Source organism: Lonchura striata, chromosome 4, assembly GCF_050655825.1.
Source record: "Lonchura striata isolate lonStrDom1 chromosome 4, ASM5065582v1, whole genome shotgun sequence".
Lineage (NCBI taxonomy): Eukaryota > Metazoa > Chordata > Aves > Passeriformes > Estrildidae > Lonchura > Lonchura striata.
In genome coordinates this window covers 46,744,110-46,757,233 of record NC_140706.1, presented here as the reverse complement: position 1 = coordinate 46,757,233, position 13,124 = coordinate 46,744,110, and the positions used below count along the sequence as shown (strand labels likewise).

The 13,124-nt window shown below is 37.2% G+C and overlaps 1 protein-coding gene across 17 annotated transcripts in view; it reads right to left on the bottom strand.

The window, feature by feature from the left end:
* Positions 1 to 4,832: 4,832 nt before the first annotated feature.
* The window catches only part of COL25A1 (collagen type XXV alpha 1 chain), a 291,232-nt gene continuing 282,940 nt past the window's right edge, over positions 4,833 to 13,124 (bottom strand). For 8 of the 17 annotated variants that reach the window (XM_085578982.1, XM_085578989.1, XM_085578983.1 and 5 more), the window contains one exon: positions 8,474 to 8,781. In XM_085578982.1, coding sequence (XP_085435108.1) covers positions 8,617 to 8,781 — 165 coding nt within the window. In that variant the 3' untranslated portion in view covers positions 8,474 to 8,616. Of the gene's footprint in view, positions 5,015 to 5,445; positions 5,584 to 6,333; positions 6,373 to 8,473; positions 8,782 to 9,210; positions 9,298 to 13,124 lie in introns of those variants that run through there. The other 9 variants (XM_085578995.1, XM_085578981.1, XM_085578991.1 and 6 more) reach the window with 4 other exon arrangements.

Sequence of the window (13,124 nt, the reverse complement as noted above, 5' to 3'; positions counted from 1 at the left end):
CAACATTAAGAACTTTATAACTATTCAAAATCAGCACCAATGGTTGGATTAATATTTTAATAATTACACACTTTTTACATTATGAAAATAAATCATAAATAGTGTAAAAATAATTCTGAAGATCAACTTCTCACAAGCAAGAAACAAAACCCGAAGTACAAAACTGAAAGAAAACAAAACAATATTCAACTGAAAAACAAGGAGAAATTTTAATAATAAAAACAAAAGCATGCTGTTTGATCGGGTTCAATTAAGTCCAGACCAGTGGCCACAAGAAAGTGGTAAATATTAACAAATTAAAATGGGTGATTAAAACCTTGCAATTCTTTACACTACTCATCAAAAGAGGTCTTGTCACATATTTACACTGCTAAGACACTCAAAATATTTCTAGTATTGATAATATGATGTTGACCCATGTATTTTTCCCCCCAAACACTGAAATCCTTGCCAAATTACTTTTCTTTGTATCTTTATCTCTTCTACCTCATTTATGAGACCATTTGCAATACAAAAATAACGGCACATATAGATGAACTTAAAAAAGTAAAAAATACAAATAAAAATATATAATATTTTCCAAAGGAAAAATTCAGATACATACATCTTAGCAACATTTTTAAAGTTGTGTGATATTTTCCCAAACATGTACAATAATATAAGAATATCCACATATATGTTAACAATATGTAAAACATTCTTCCACCAACCCAACTCTCCATAATACTTCAGGGAAGTGTGCAAGTACCAATGGGATCTGGGAAATTCATACAATTTATTTTTAAAATAGAAACAAGTAAAACACTAACGGTCCCAGGTTAAGGCCCCCTGCTTTCAAAGAAAATTCAATTTCCAAGCAGCATTGATAACTGGATGCACTTAAAAAAAAAATGAAACAAAAACAACACTCCAAATCCCATTTAAAATACAAACTCCATTTTTTCTGGAGAGTATCTTTTACAGAAATTATGGTGGCAGGCACTTGTTTCTAACTGCATTTAATGAATCCAACCACCACGTAAAATACTTTAATAACAGAGGGTGCAATAAAACCTTCATTTGTACATTACAGCAACATTGACATCCATAAAAATGAATGGCAGAAAAGAAAAAAAATCAGTGTTAAGTTTTAATTCCAGTCACTGAAATAGAATTTTTGCAATGACTACAAATTAGACTTTCTTTTGACCACTATCTTTGCAGATGTGTTTTGTGTAAGCCTTTAGTGTGAAAACATAGGAATCTCATTAGGTAAAATACAGAGATTTAAAAATGTAATACAAGATGGTCAAGTAGCAGAGATCAGGAAATTTGAAGGAAAGAGTCAACTTCTGCATGCCTTGAACCTCTTCATCACTTTCAATTAACAGGCTGACAATGTCTCTGCAGTTCTTACAGAAGTAGTCCTGATGTAGGCAAAACCCCACTGCTGAAGGTGCTAATAGTCCCCTCGTTATAAAGCAAAACACCTGGGTCCTTCCTCCTGCGTGTCTCAAAGAGCTTTGCAAGGAGAGGACTCACCTCTGTCCCCTGGTCTTGCTGGGGCTGGGGAGGCACAGCCAGGGGAGGAACCTTGCATGGCTGATCCGGGTTTGTGATCCCAGTTCTGGGGCGGCCACTGGGACAACTCCCTCCACACCCCACGGGCTCCAGGATGCTGGCACAGCCCCCAGCCTTGCAGGCACCACCCTCCCACGAGGACCAAAGGCCTGCTGATCTCATTTGGGGTTGCTTTGTCCCTCTCATGGCATAACCAAGAACTGGCGGTCACACGCACCCCGTCCATGGGTGCGATGCTCAGTGGGGCCAAAGATAACTTTTCACATCGTACATCAACCTTAAGAATTATTAATTTTCCAACTCTGTACTTTACACATGTGCAGATATATGGATTTGATTGTTCTGAAACTCATTCATACTACTTACACCATAGACTAAAAGAATATACAAACAACTGGATGAAAAGTATCATTCTGCTTTGCTACACTATCAGAATATGACATCACAACCAGCAATAAATAAAAATATAAAGCAAAAATACATTGTTCTGTCATTTAACATTTCATGCTTTACCTCAGGGGAAAAAAAAAAAAAGTTTTCTGAAGCATCCTGAAAGAAAGCATTCCCATAGTTAGTTTATGAATATGAAGACAAGGACCATGTATGTCCGACATATTCCAAACAGTGCTTAAAAGATTTGTGGCCTCTGTAGCAGGGACTTCTGCACAATGGGGTTTTAATGAACTGGAGTAACAGATAATTACAAAACTTTGTATGAAACAAATACTGAAAACTCTCGAAGAAACAAGGATTAATCATACCTGAAAAAGTCAGGGATATAGAAACTGTGTAGACTAATACCACTACACATTTCTACAACTGAAAAGACTGGTAGAGGAATTACTGTTCCTGTCACAAACTAAACAAAACAAATCATACCTATCTGGAGGAATGCCACTAAAAGATACGACACACTGGCAGTTCAAACTGTAGCTTTGCCATCAAAAGGAAAAAGATATAATAGCACCAGAAATAGTTGCTTCTTGAACAAAACAAACATGTTGCAAGTCTTCACAGAGTGCTTTTCTTGATGAAATATTAAACCAAATTTTTTTTTTCTTCTACTGACCATGCTACCTTTCTAGATATGTTTAAGTTTCATTTTAATTCAATCTGAGATGCAAGTATTAATGCCAAATCTATGCATGTAGTTTAACCTTTCAAATTAAATTGTTTATCTAATGCTCACTAATGGTTATTTAAAAGGAATGAACATTTAATGATATTGAACAACACAAAGGCGGAAAAAACCAAGTAAGATTATTTAAGAAAAAAAGTATTCCTACCTGCTGGAAATTTAATAAAGAACTTATTTTACAAGACAGAAAATAAAGCAAATGAAGGTGCTAAAGTGTTTCTTCAGTAGGGTCTCAGTGTCAGGGAGTTAAAGGAGAGCTGAGTTTTGACTAACATTTAAAACAGTAGCATCTATAATTATTTCCTGAATGACAAAACCATGGACCAAAGCTCTGCTAGCTTTTTTGGTGCATATAGAAATGGATGCTAGGAGTCAGTTAAAAAATATAAGTACACAAATTTAAAAAAAAAAAAAAGAAAAAGAAGGTGCTAATTATTTATCAGCATTATTTATCTTGTTGCTATTTCTTAAATGAGTTGTGTTTGTGGACAATCTCAATATGGAGTTGCTAAATCATCAAGCCAGATAATAAAACATCCTACTTGATTTTGCATCTAAATACTCTGAAGGACCTTTAAAAAACATTTCATCTTACTGTAAGGCCCTCCTCCTGAAAGGCCCTCAGTGGCATCGTTCCTGTAACACTCTGGTAACGTTTTATATTCTGTCTGTGCATCCTGAAGGTTTTCACTGTTGCAATCATCACTATTCTAACAGGTTGATACTTGCATCTCTGAAAATTTAGGGAAAGCAAAACATATTTCCTATATCTGTGAATATCTGTTTATTTCTTACTATTGGAAAGATAAAACTGAGCAGTAAAAATACATATGGAGGCCACTAAATTGACCTCTTGCTTTAAAAATCTAGGTTTTCCTCAATGAAAAGCTGGGTTTGACTCCAATATACCAAAATGAAAATAAAGATTCATCAAAGAGAAATATTCCATTGTAGTGGCATTTCCATCGATCTGAGATTGTGAAGCAATACAAAAAGTGTGACCCCCATCTTCACATGATTTAGAACTGATGGAGCAAGGAAAAATGTGCGTTCCAAGAAGGGCATAAGGTGCCCTCATATGAATGGAGACAAGCTGTCTTCTTCAACTTTAGGTTTGGTCTACATAGGAAAGACAACTCTTCAAAAAAAAGCCCCTAAAAATGGGATGATCCTGCTATATACATTAGGAACAGAAGTGATATAAAAAGATTTTCCATCTGCCAAATATGGCACCATTTCTCATAAATTATACTCTCAAACTAACTTCAGTGCACCATATGAAGACTCAAAATTGTAAAAAATACCTCATGGCAAAACTACAAATGTGCACAAATTACGTATTAGCAATGAAAAAAAGTGGAGAAGGAAATGTTTCTCTAGAAAGCCATCTGAACAGAAAGGGAGAAAAATCAACACATTTAACAGTGGAGTGTGGTGACAAATGTGCAGTGATAATCACACAGAATTGTTTCTCTCCAATATTTTTTGAGCAATAATGTCCACTAAAATCACCATAACAACATAAAAGAAGCAAGATGAATACATTATTCTGTGAAACACAAAAATAAACTCTTTCTTTTCTAGACTTAGAGGCTTCAAAGACTCTGAAATAAAAACTGCTAATACTGAAACAAGATGAATATGTGGCTTCAAAGTACTTTTTCAATGCCGTCACCACAAATGTTGAATAGATTATTGAAATGCATTCTTCATGGTAACAGAAACAGGAAAAGGAAACAAAACCAACCATTGCTTCCAAATTCCCGTAGAGAAGTTCAGCTAGTTATGTGTAATTTAAAGTGAATAACCTGAAAACCACACCATGATACATACATCTCTGGCCAGTTCCATTCTCCATCCTCTGGAGGATGATCTGGTTCATCCCCACCTCAGGAGTGCTTTCTCCTCCAGCAGTCCCAAAATACAATATGCAGAGTGTATAAACACTCTGTCCGTCCTCGAGTGAGGTTGAGAAGCATCTGGTTTCAGGCGGTGTCTGCCATCAAATGATCCCTGCAGCACCTCTGTAACCTTTTCAAACAACCCACAGGTAAGTCTGGTTTCTTCCTCAAACTTCTGTCCCTCTTGATTAAGGACTCGACAGGGCCTATCGTGAACGTCTTCACGACTGTGAGCAGTGCAAGGCAAACCGATGCTGATCAACAGGCGGGACCCTCTCTGATCAAAGGGGCCACGTATCCCACAAGAATGGAAGCCATCCACCTGCAGCTGGAATGCTATTCCCCAAAAATTCAAGGCCTCTTTCTATGCTCCTCTGGTTTATCTCTTTTTAGCAATGAGCCATGGTGTGACTCCCTTGAGATGACAAAAGGAAATGACTCAGAAGCTGGAATCAAAGGTCACCGTCAACAGTCACTCATGATCACACAGCAAGCAGGTCTGGCACACAAACTCATGCTTTTAGTTCATACGAGCAGATGCGGTGTCATGAACCAGTGATGTGTTTAAGATGGAAGCCAAGTCAGTAAACTCCAACAGCAGCTGGTACAGTACATTTCATAGCGTTTTGCTCTTATTTGGTCACAATTTCTTGTAAACTAGTTCATGGCACTCATTGTCCATGCACATCCACAAGCCAAAATATAAGAATTTACAGAAATATTAATTTCTATTATTGATCATTGTTTTGAGATCTCTCCCATTAGAGAGACAATCATTATAGGTTTATCCTGCAGTTATTGTATCATCTAATTGCAGATGTAGGTGAAAAAAAAGATGTATGTATGGACTGTTGCAAACAAGTAGAAGCAGCTACATGTAAACATATCTCAGACTTGCAAAATCAAATTTTCAGTTCTCAACTATAAATAAAAAAAGTGGAGCACTATATACACAACTTCATGCTTGTAAGGTTAGATTCATCACTGCAGAGACAAAAAGAGATACAGATTAATCAAATTAGTAAGATATTTGAGGCATCTATTATAAATACATAGATAAGGCAGAGTTGCAAATATGGATAACTATTTCCTCAGCACCAACTATTCTTCAGAGATAAATGCACCCAGAATTTCACTTATGCTTCATGTTTCTGATATATTATATGCTAGTATCCGTCCAACTATATTATTCTGAACACTAAGTTTTTAAATCAAGCACTGTCTAGGTTAAACCTTTACAAAAATAATGTTGCCATTTAATATTGCCATAAAACACAAAACCCAGGAGGATTTACTGAAGAATAGAAAAGAAAGGCAATGGAAAAGGTCTGGATACACTGTCCTTCTTGGTATCCCAGGAAGCCAATACAATAATACATCGACAGAAATATTTGACAAAAATGCCACATTCATGAGCTTTTATAATTAATAGGAAGCACTGATCATCTGCAGAACCCAAAGGATGTGTGAGTCTTCATGTGAAAAAAGAAAAGTCTTGGACCATTCATGAAACTATTACCAACTAATGCCAACTATTTCTACTGCCTCAATGAATTATTCTACATAAATTACAACATATCACATGAACTGTCATGGAGAAGTCTGATCCTGCATTGTTGGATATGTCTGTCTAGGAGGCTCTGAAGCGTATCTTGATACAGTATGATTGTGACAGGCATTTCTGTGTTCTAAGGGCATACTGCTCCTGAAAAGCAAAAGCTCTGCCCATCCTACCTTTTGCCAACAGCCAGGCATTGGTAATCCGTCAGGACCCTGTTTCAAGGGGAGTAAAAGGATGAAAAAAAACCAAAAAAGCATAAGTAAGTTGGACAGGACAGATATTTCATCAACATCTGTTAGAATAGCTGAAGCAGCTTTGATTTTCTCTGTAAAAAGTAGCTACCAGTTAACTAATTCTGTCTCTTATTCTCGAAGTGAAGGAAAAGCCAAAGGCAGGAAGATTTACACTGTAAATACATACATGAACTTCTCTGCCAGAAAGATCTGGTTTTTTTCTAGATCATTAGAACTTCTTTATCATGCATGGGGATTTTTATCAGTTTCTTATTGCTACTAGAGCTCAGGTTACATGTTATTTTAAATATAATCTCTTTTATTCACAATAATATCTGAATGTACAAGATCAGTGAGGAAAAAAAAATACTATCACTTTTATCTGGAGAGTATTATGTTTTATAGGCTCCTCATTCAAAGGTCACCCTCTGACAAGACAGCAAGACTTTAATGGGGATAGGATCTTTTCACTTCCTATGTCAGTTTTTGAATGAAACTGCAAAATCTTAAGGCCTGAACATACCTTGAGTGCCACAGTGGAAGAAAACATCAGCAGTGGGAGCAGGGCAGTATGACACCACTGATTATTTCAGTGCTTGGACAGTACGGCCATCTAATTTCTTCTCATGTTAGTGAGATTCACTCCTTTTCTGTTGCTACCCTACCTTCATGTATCGCCACGCATCCAGTAAGATCAGGGCCAGCTTTTGACCAGAGTCATACTGGTTTTCACGGATCTAATTCCAATTTACATGGCTGTCCAGGGTTTATTCAGGGAGTTATATGCTCAGACTTAGGAGCACATACAATGTAACTAGACTACGCATAAGCAGAAAAAAAAAAATCAGATTTCTTAGAATTTAGAATACCAATACTTAATGTTAACCTACATGTGAAGATAATGGTTAATATGTATTTTTGAATATACTTGCATGTGGTCTGATGTGAATGACTTGCTGCCTAAACAAGAGACAGTGCTGCATGCTAAACAGCTTATTCTAGCAATTATCTACAAACAGAATATTTTTGACCCATCAATGATTGTTAGTGAATCTTCAGATATAAATGATAATACAGAGACAGAGAAACATTTTTAAATTACAAAAGCATGCTTGATCATCCCCAACAAAATATGAGATATGGTTACCATTAATTGGAAGCAAACAACATGGACTATGGAATAATCTTAATGGCCTATGCATTTACAATTAAAAAACAATTGACTTCAAATAGAAGTGCTATAGTCAAAACCTAAAATTTAACATTCATCTCAGAGAACCGTGCTTAACCATCAAACAATATCAGAACATGCAGACTGAATTTTACTGTGAAAAATTAAAAAGAAAATCCTCCTTGTGTCTTCAGGAAATGTGTATGTACTATTCATTTGGGGTTTTCTTTCTTACATGGAAAAGAGTTCCAACTTACTTTACCACTAAATAAAAATCATTGTTGCCAGATTGGTACAAGGGAGAGGGTCAAGAAGTAGCATTTTAGTATAGGTGGGAACTTGAATTCATGCTAGCATAGGGTGGGGAGTGTTGTGTGTATTCCAGGAGGGTAAGTTCCAGGGATAAGACCATTAAATTGAGGAGAGGACATTAAATAACAAAGACAGTGAGGGTTTGGGCTGCAGACTGTTATATTCTTACAAACATCAGGTAAGCTTTTTATTTCCACACGTGTTTGAATACTCTGATGAACAGGCCAGACAGCACAAATATTACTTATGGATGGTCTGAAAGCCAAGCTCCAGCTTGGCTTACTGGAAACCTTGATTTTTAGAAACAGTATTTACATCCTTCTGTTTGTGACTCTCATTTTGGCCAAACTGTGAAAACGTGCCCCTAAGATGTCATGGATTTGGAAGGAAGACCAGGGTGCAGAGTAGCTACAGTAGGACAGGCCAGGCTGTGGAACTGAGCCAGACAGAAATCATCAGACTTGATTAGGGGTGAACATTGTGCTGGATTTCTACAACTTGTGTTCAGGGTGAGTGAGGCAATGGGTATTTTGTGAGGAAAGTAACAAACCAATGATTCTCAGGGAAAATGGAGGAAGGACACAAACTTATCAATTACCAGGTGATGTGGGAGCAAATTGCTGAGAGTTAGGCTTAAGGTGTCAACAAAAACGTGTGTTCTCTCATGGTGGTTATGATCACTTGAAGCAGCTGGTTTGTTCATGCACATGCACATGTTACGTGAAATATGTAAAGTCAGCTCAGAAAAACATTACTTTACATTGAGAATGGCTGACTACAAACAAAGGAACTGCATGCAGGGTTGGTAGGAAAGAGAAATACTGTACCAATTGGCAAGGGGCATCCAGCCCATCCAGGCCAGGCTGGCCTGGCTCCCCTTTTTCCCCCTTAACTCCACGGAATCCCTGTTTGTAAAGATTAACTTACAATGTTACTGTCAAGGAAATGCCTTCAGTATTGACTTAAATGGAGTGAACAAAAAACAACAGAGAGGCAAGAGGAACAAGCTGACTGCTTATGATTTAAACCTGTGGGGCACTGATTCTGGCACATCTAAATTTGGTTCCTTTTCAATGTATTTTGCAGAAAAAAAAATAAATCAAAAAACCCACTATCAAAACCTTACAAACTTAGCCCAAAGTTCTTAAGTCTGGTACTTTAACCCCAATTAGGAGGTTTACAAAGTCTGCTCCAGAATTTGCACTTGAGATGAAGCTGTGTTAACAAAGGGCAATGGGTTACACAGTAGCTGGTGCTTGTTCCTCTCCCCTCATTTCTTATTCCATCAGTTTACAGCAAGATGACTGATCTTTCAATACACAAGTAAGACATACCAATGGGCAAGGTGCATCTAATCCAGGAGCACCCTGTTCTCCTTTCTCCCCTTTAGGCCCTTTTTTGCCTTTCTTTCCCTTTTCCCCCTGTGGATATAACGGTTTGGATAAAACAAGTTTCATTCTTTTGAAAAAAAAAAATAAAGAAAGATTGGGTTTAAAGTTTGGGTTTTTCTTTTTAAGCCAATGGAGAGCTGAAAGGACACTTACCACTGTGTTCTGGTTTGGATGGTGCATTATGTGGAAAAATAAATTATATGATCACAAGCAAGAACTGCAAGCAGTCTCTATTAGTTTGTGTTGGTATTTCGTATCAGTATTATGAATGTTTTGAAACCTAGAAGAGGGCTTGAAATCACTGATTTCTTGAGACAGAGGCAAATCTGCAACCCCCCCCAATCTGCAGTCCAAAAAAAAAGTCTCCTATTTTGGTAAGTGATAGCACTGAAGGGTACATGCTCACTATGCTGAACTTGTCATCTTTCCAGAGGATTTGCCACTAGTCAGAAGTAACTTTGGGAGACCAGAATCCATCAGCAGAGTCTTTTGATAAAAGATCTGTGGCACAGATGCTTAACAGGGATGAATGACTCAATTCCATCAGCTTCCAGGGTGTCACATCAAGGGTGAACCTGGCTAGGAGCATCCTTTACTAACTGACCCTCTGCACTCTGGTAAGAGTTTGGAACAAATCCTGTTCTCTGTGGTATCCATAGAAACCCACAGACATCACTGAGGGTGCACTGCTGTCACTCCAAACACAACACAATCATTTCAAACCCTGTTACAGGAATCAAAACACTCCAACTGCTTGATGGAGAGGTGCTATGACACTTCCAACAATTTCATATTGTCTTTGTTTCATAAAGTAATCAGAAGTGATAATTAGATTATTTATGTATTTCAACATTCAAATATTCTGTCTGCTGCAGGCAATGTTTAATCTATTTGCTTTCAGTCCTTTGATTTCAAACTGAGTTTTCTTTTCAAATGTGAAAATTCCAATGCTTTCATTGTCATGGAAATGAGTTGATTCCCCTCAAGAAAGCTACCTGCAAAGATGACCTCACCTTCAAGCAGTATAAGAGGTTTAGAGAGTTCATTTATAATTGATTTCACACCAGTTGATCACAATGGTAAATGAGTTTCAGGTTGCTCTCAATTTCACAAAAATCAAAAAGGGATCACTTAAAAAAAATAACAAATTGGACTAGGATTGTAAAAAATGGGATAGGAAGGATGAGTAAATCAGGATATCACAAAGAAATGGTCATAGGAAAATTAGTAAAACATTGGAGAACCAGCAAGTGAGGTTGTGGCTATTGGGAGGATTTAATTTGTGAGGAAAAGGGTAAAAAAGACAGAGGAATTCTAAGGAATGTGGGTAGAAGGAGAAGGAAGGAATGCCCCTTTGGAAAGACAGACAGATTTTGGTGAAGCATATTAAACAGACATTTAACTTGTTCAACACCAGTACAAAAAGGCTTAATCCATTAACAATAGAGAAAAATAATTTTTATACTTAAAAAAGTTTATATAAGTAATATTTTAAAAAGGAAGGAAAGCACATTAGTTATTTAATATAACAGGATACTTGACACATTCAAATAAAACAAAATGTTCCATGAACAAAACATACTGCATCCAAGTCATGATAAAAGCAAAGTTACTTGTTTATCTTTTCTGTGTGCCAAAAGGTCACAGGATAATATTTGGGAAAACAGCAATTCAAACATTACCAGATGATACTGATAAGATCCTTACCAAATGATAAGATTGTGATGTAAAAAAATTCTCACAAGATAAGAACCATAAATTGACTACATTTCCATCTCAAACCTACAAAGATGACAATGTAGCAGAGCTCATTGCTCTATGCTATTTGTGCTCAATGTAGCACCAATATATTTGCAATGAATGTATGCAAGCACAAAGCATGGGCATAGTCCAAAAAGGATTCTGAACACAAAGAGTACAGCTTGGTTTCTGACTATTTTTAAAATTTTTGGACTGTTTGTTTCTTTAACTTCTTGTTTTACAAGCCAGTAGGTAAGTATTTTCAACTTCCAGTTTTGCAGGCAGATCTATGATTTTACTCAAACCAATGCAGCAGTCACCTGTGCAGAAAAAAAAGTCTGAATTTCCTGGGTACTTTACTACTTTTTCCACAGACTGAGTTCCTTCTTTTTAATCTTTGATCTTTACTCCTTATCCTGAACTATAAAAATCCATAGGAGTTATGGGGATTCTACATGTGATGAGGATTAAAAAAAAAAAAAAATCCTTTCTGTCCTTCCTCAGTACCTAGAGAAATAAAAACTTCTGCAACACTACTATGGTTGGAACAATCTACAATCCTCACATGCACAGATTTTCATCAATGCAGAGTATTTGTGTGATGTCAGACCAATAGCCAATACTGTAGAAATATTTAAAAACCAAGAAATCATAAGCTTGATGGTCAACTTGTTTATCTGTTATTACAAAAATGGTTTATCTGTTGAAATGGGTGCTGTTACACCAGTTTGGTCACAGACAATTAGTAATTTACGTAAGGAAAACCACGAGAATACAGAAGACTTGTTATAATGAGAACTTGGATTAATTGCATTACTTTGTATCTTTTGAGAGTCAGCTTTCTATTTGGAAAATAAACTATTGAAGCAGCTAAAGTAATTTTGGTGAAGTAAATTTTTTTGCATGATAGAAATATTCCTGGATTTATGGGAAAAACTGTGCAATGGAAGTGTCTTCCTCAGAGGTCTCAGCTATATCTTCCCTGACCTTTCACTGGCAAAGGCCTTCCTTTGCCTCCTAGTTTTATTTAAATACTATGGGAATTTTTAATGCAGGTATTCAATCTCCATTTCTGCCCTACAGACTTCCTGTCAATCCTTTCTGAAAGCCCACACAAAAGTGTTTTTTGAAACATGTATCAGACTTGCTAACTACTTTATCCCATGCATTCTCCTCAGTAAACAGTGTTTGCCTTTTCATGAATTTTTAGGGGGATAAAGGATCAGAGTTCCTAGGAGATGTGTCCTGCAGGCTCAAGAGAACAAGTATCCACAGGCAACCTAAATCACAATGGAACTCCGAAAAGGGTGGAGCCATGCCACACACCATTCCCACATAAAATTCCCTCACTCCCTTGCAACTGGAAATCCCATGTTTGACTTATCTAGTCAGTCCCTGGCAATCACAGTCTAATATCCAAAAGCAACATGCTGGACTCTGGAACATAAAAACATTTTTACATCCTGAGTGCTGAATCTCATCTGTCCCATTTTTATATAATATTTGTATAAGTAAAACTTTTACCAGCTTTCCATCTTTTCTTCCAGAAATCTTCTGGAGCTCTGGTGGCTGAAATTTTTCTGCATATCTGCTCTAACTGTACATGGAAACACAGACTCAAAGTCTGGCTGAAAGGGAGTTCTGGAGGTTGCCTAAGATTCCCATCGTGAAAAGGATGATCCCAGGTCAGCTCAGACCAGACCAGGTTCTGCAGTGCTCCTTGGGCAGGGTTCAGCCCCTTTTCTGGACTCACTGTCCCAGTGCTGTGCTGGCCTCCTTGTGAACAATTCCTCTGAACTTTTCAGGAGCACCTTATGGTCAGGCATTGCCCCATTTGCCATTACCCAGAGAGTTTTGCTCTACCATCTTTTTATCTCCCCTTTTGCGTAGTTTGGCCATCCCATTGTCAGACTAAGCCAGTCCACCTCCTCCACCCTCTGCTCCTGGTTGTGTTTGCCCCAGACCCCTGCCAGCTTGGTAAATTTCTTTTTTTCCTATTTTTTTTTTTTCTTGAACTGTGAGGCTCAGAAGACCACCTGCAGTATTCAAGCAACCTCATTGGAACTGGTTAGGGAGACATAATTACTTATTTTTATCTTCTGGACACAACTCTTTGA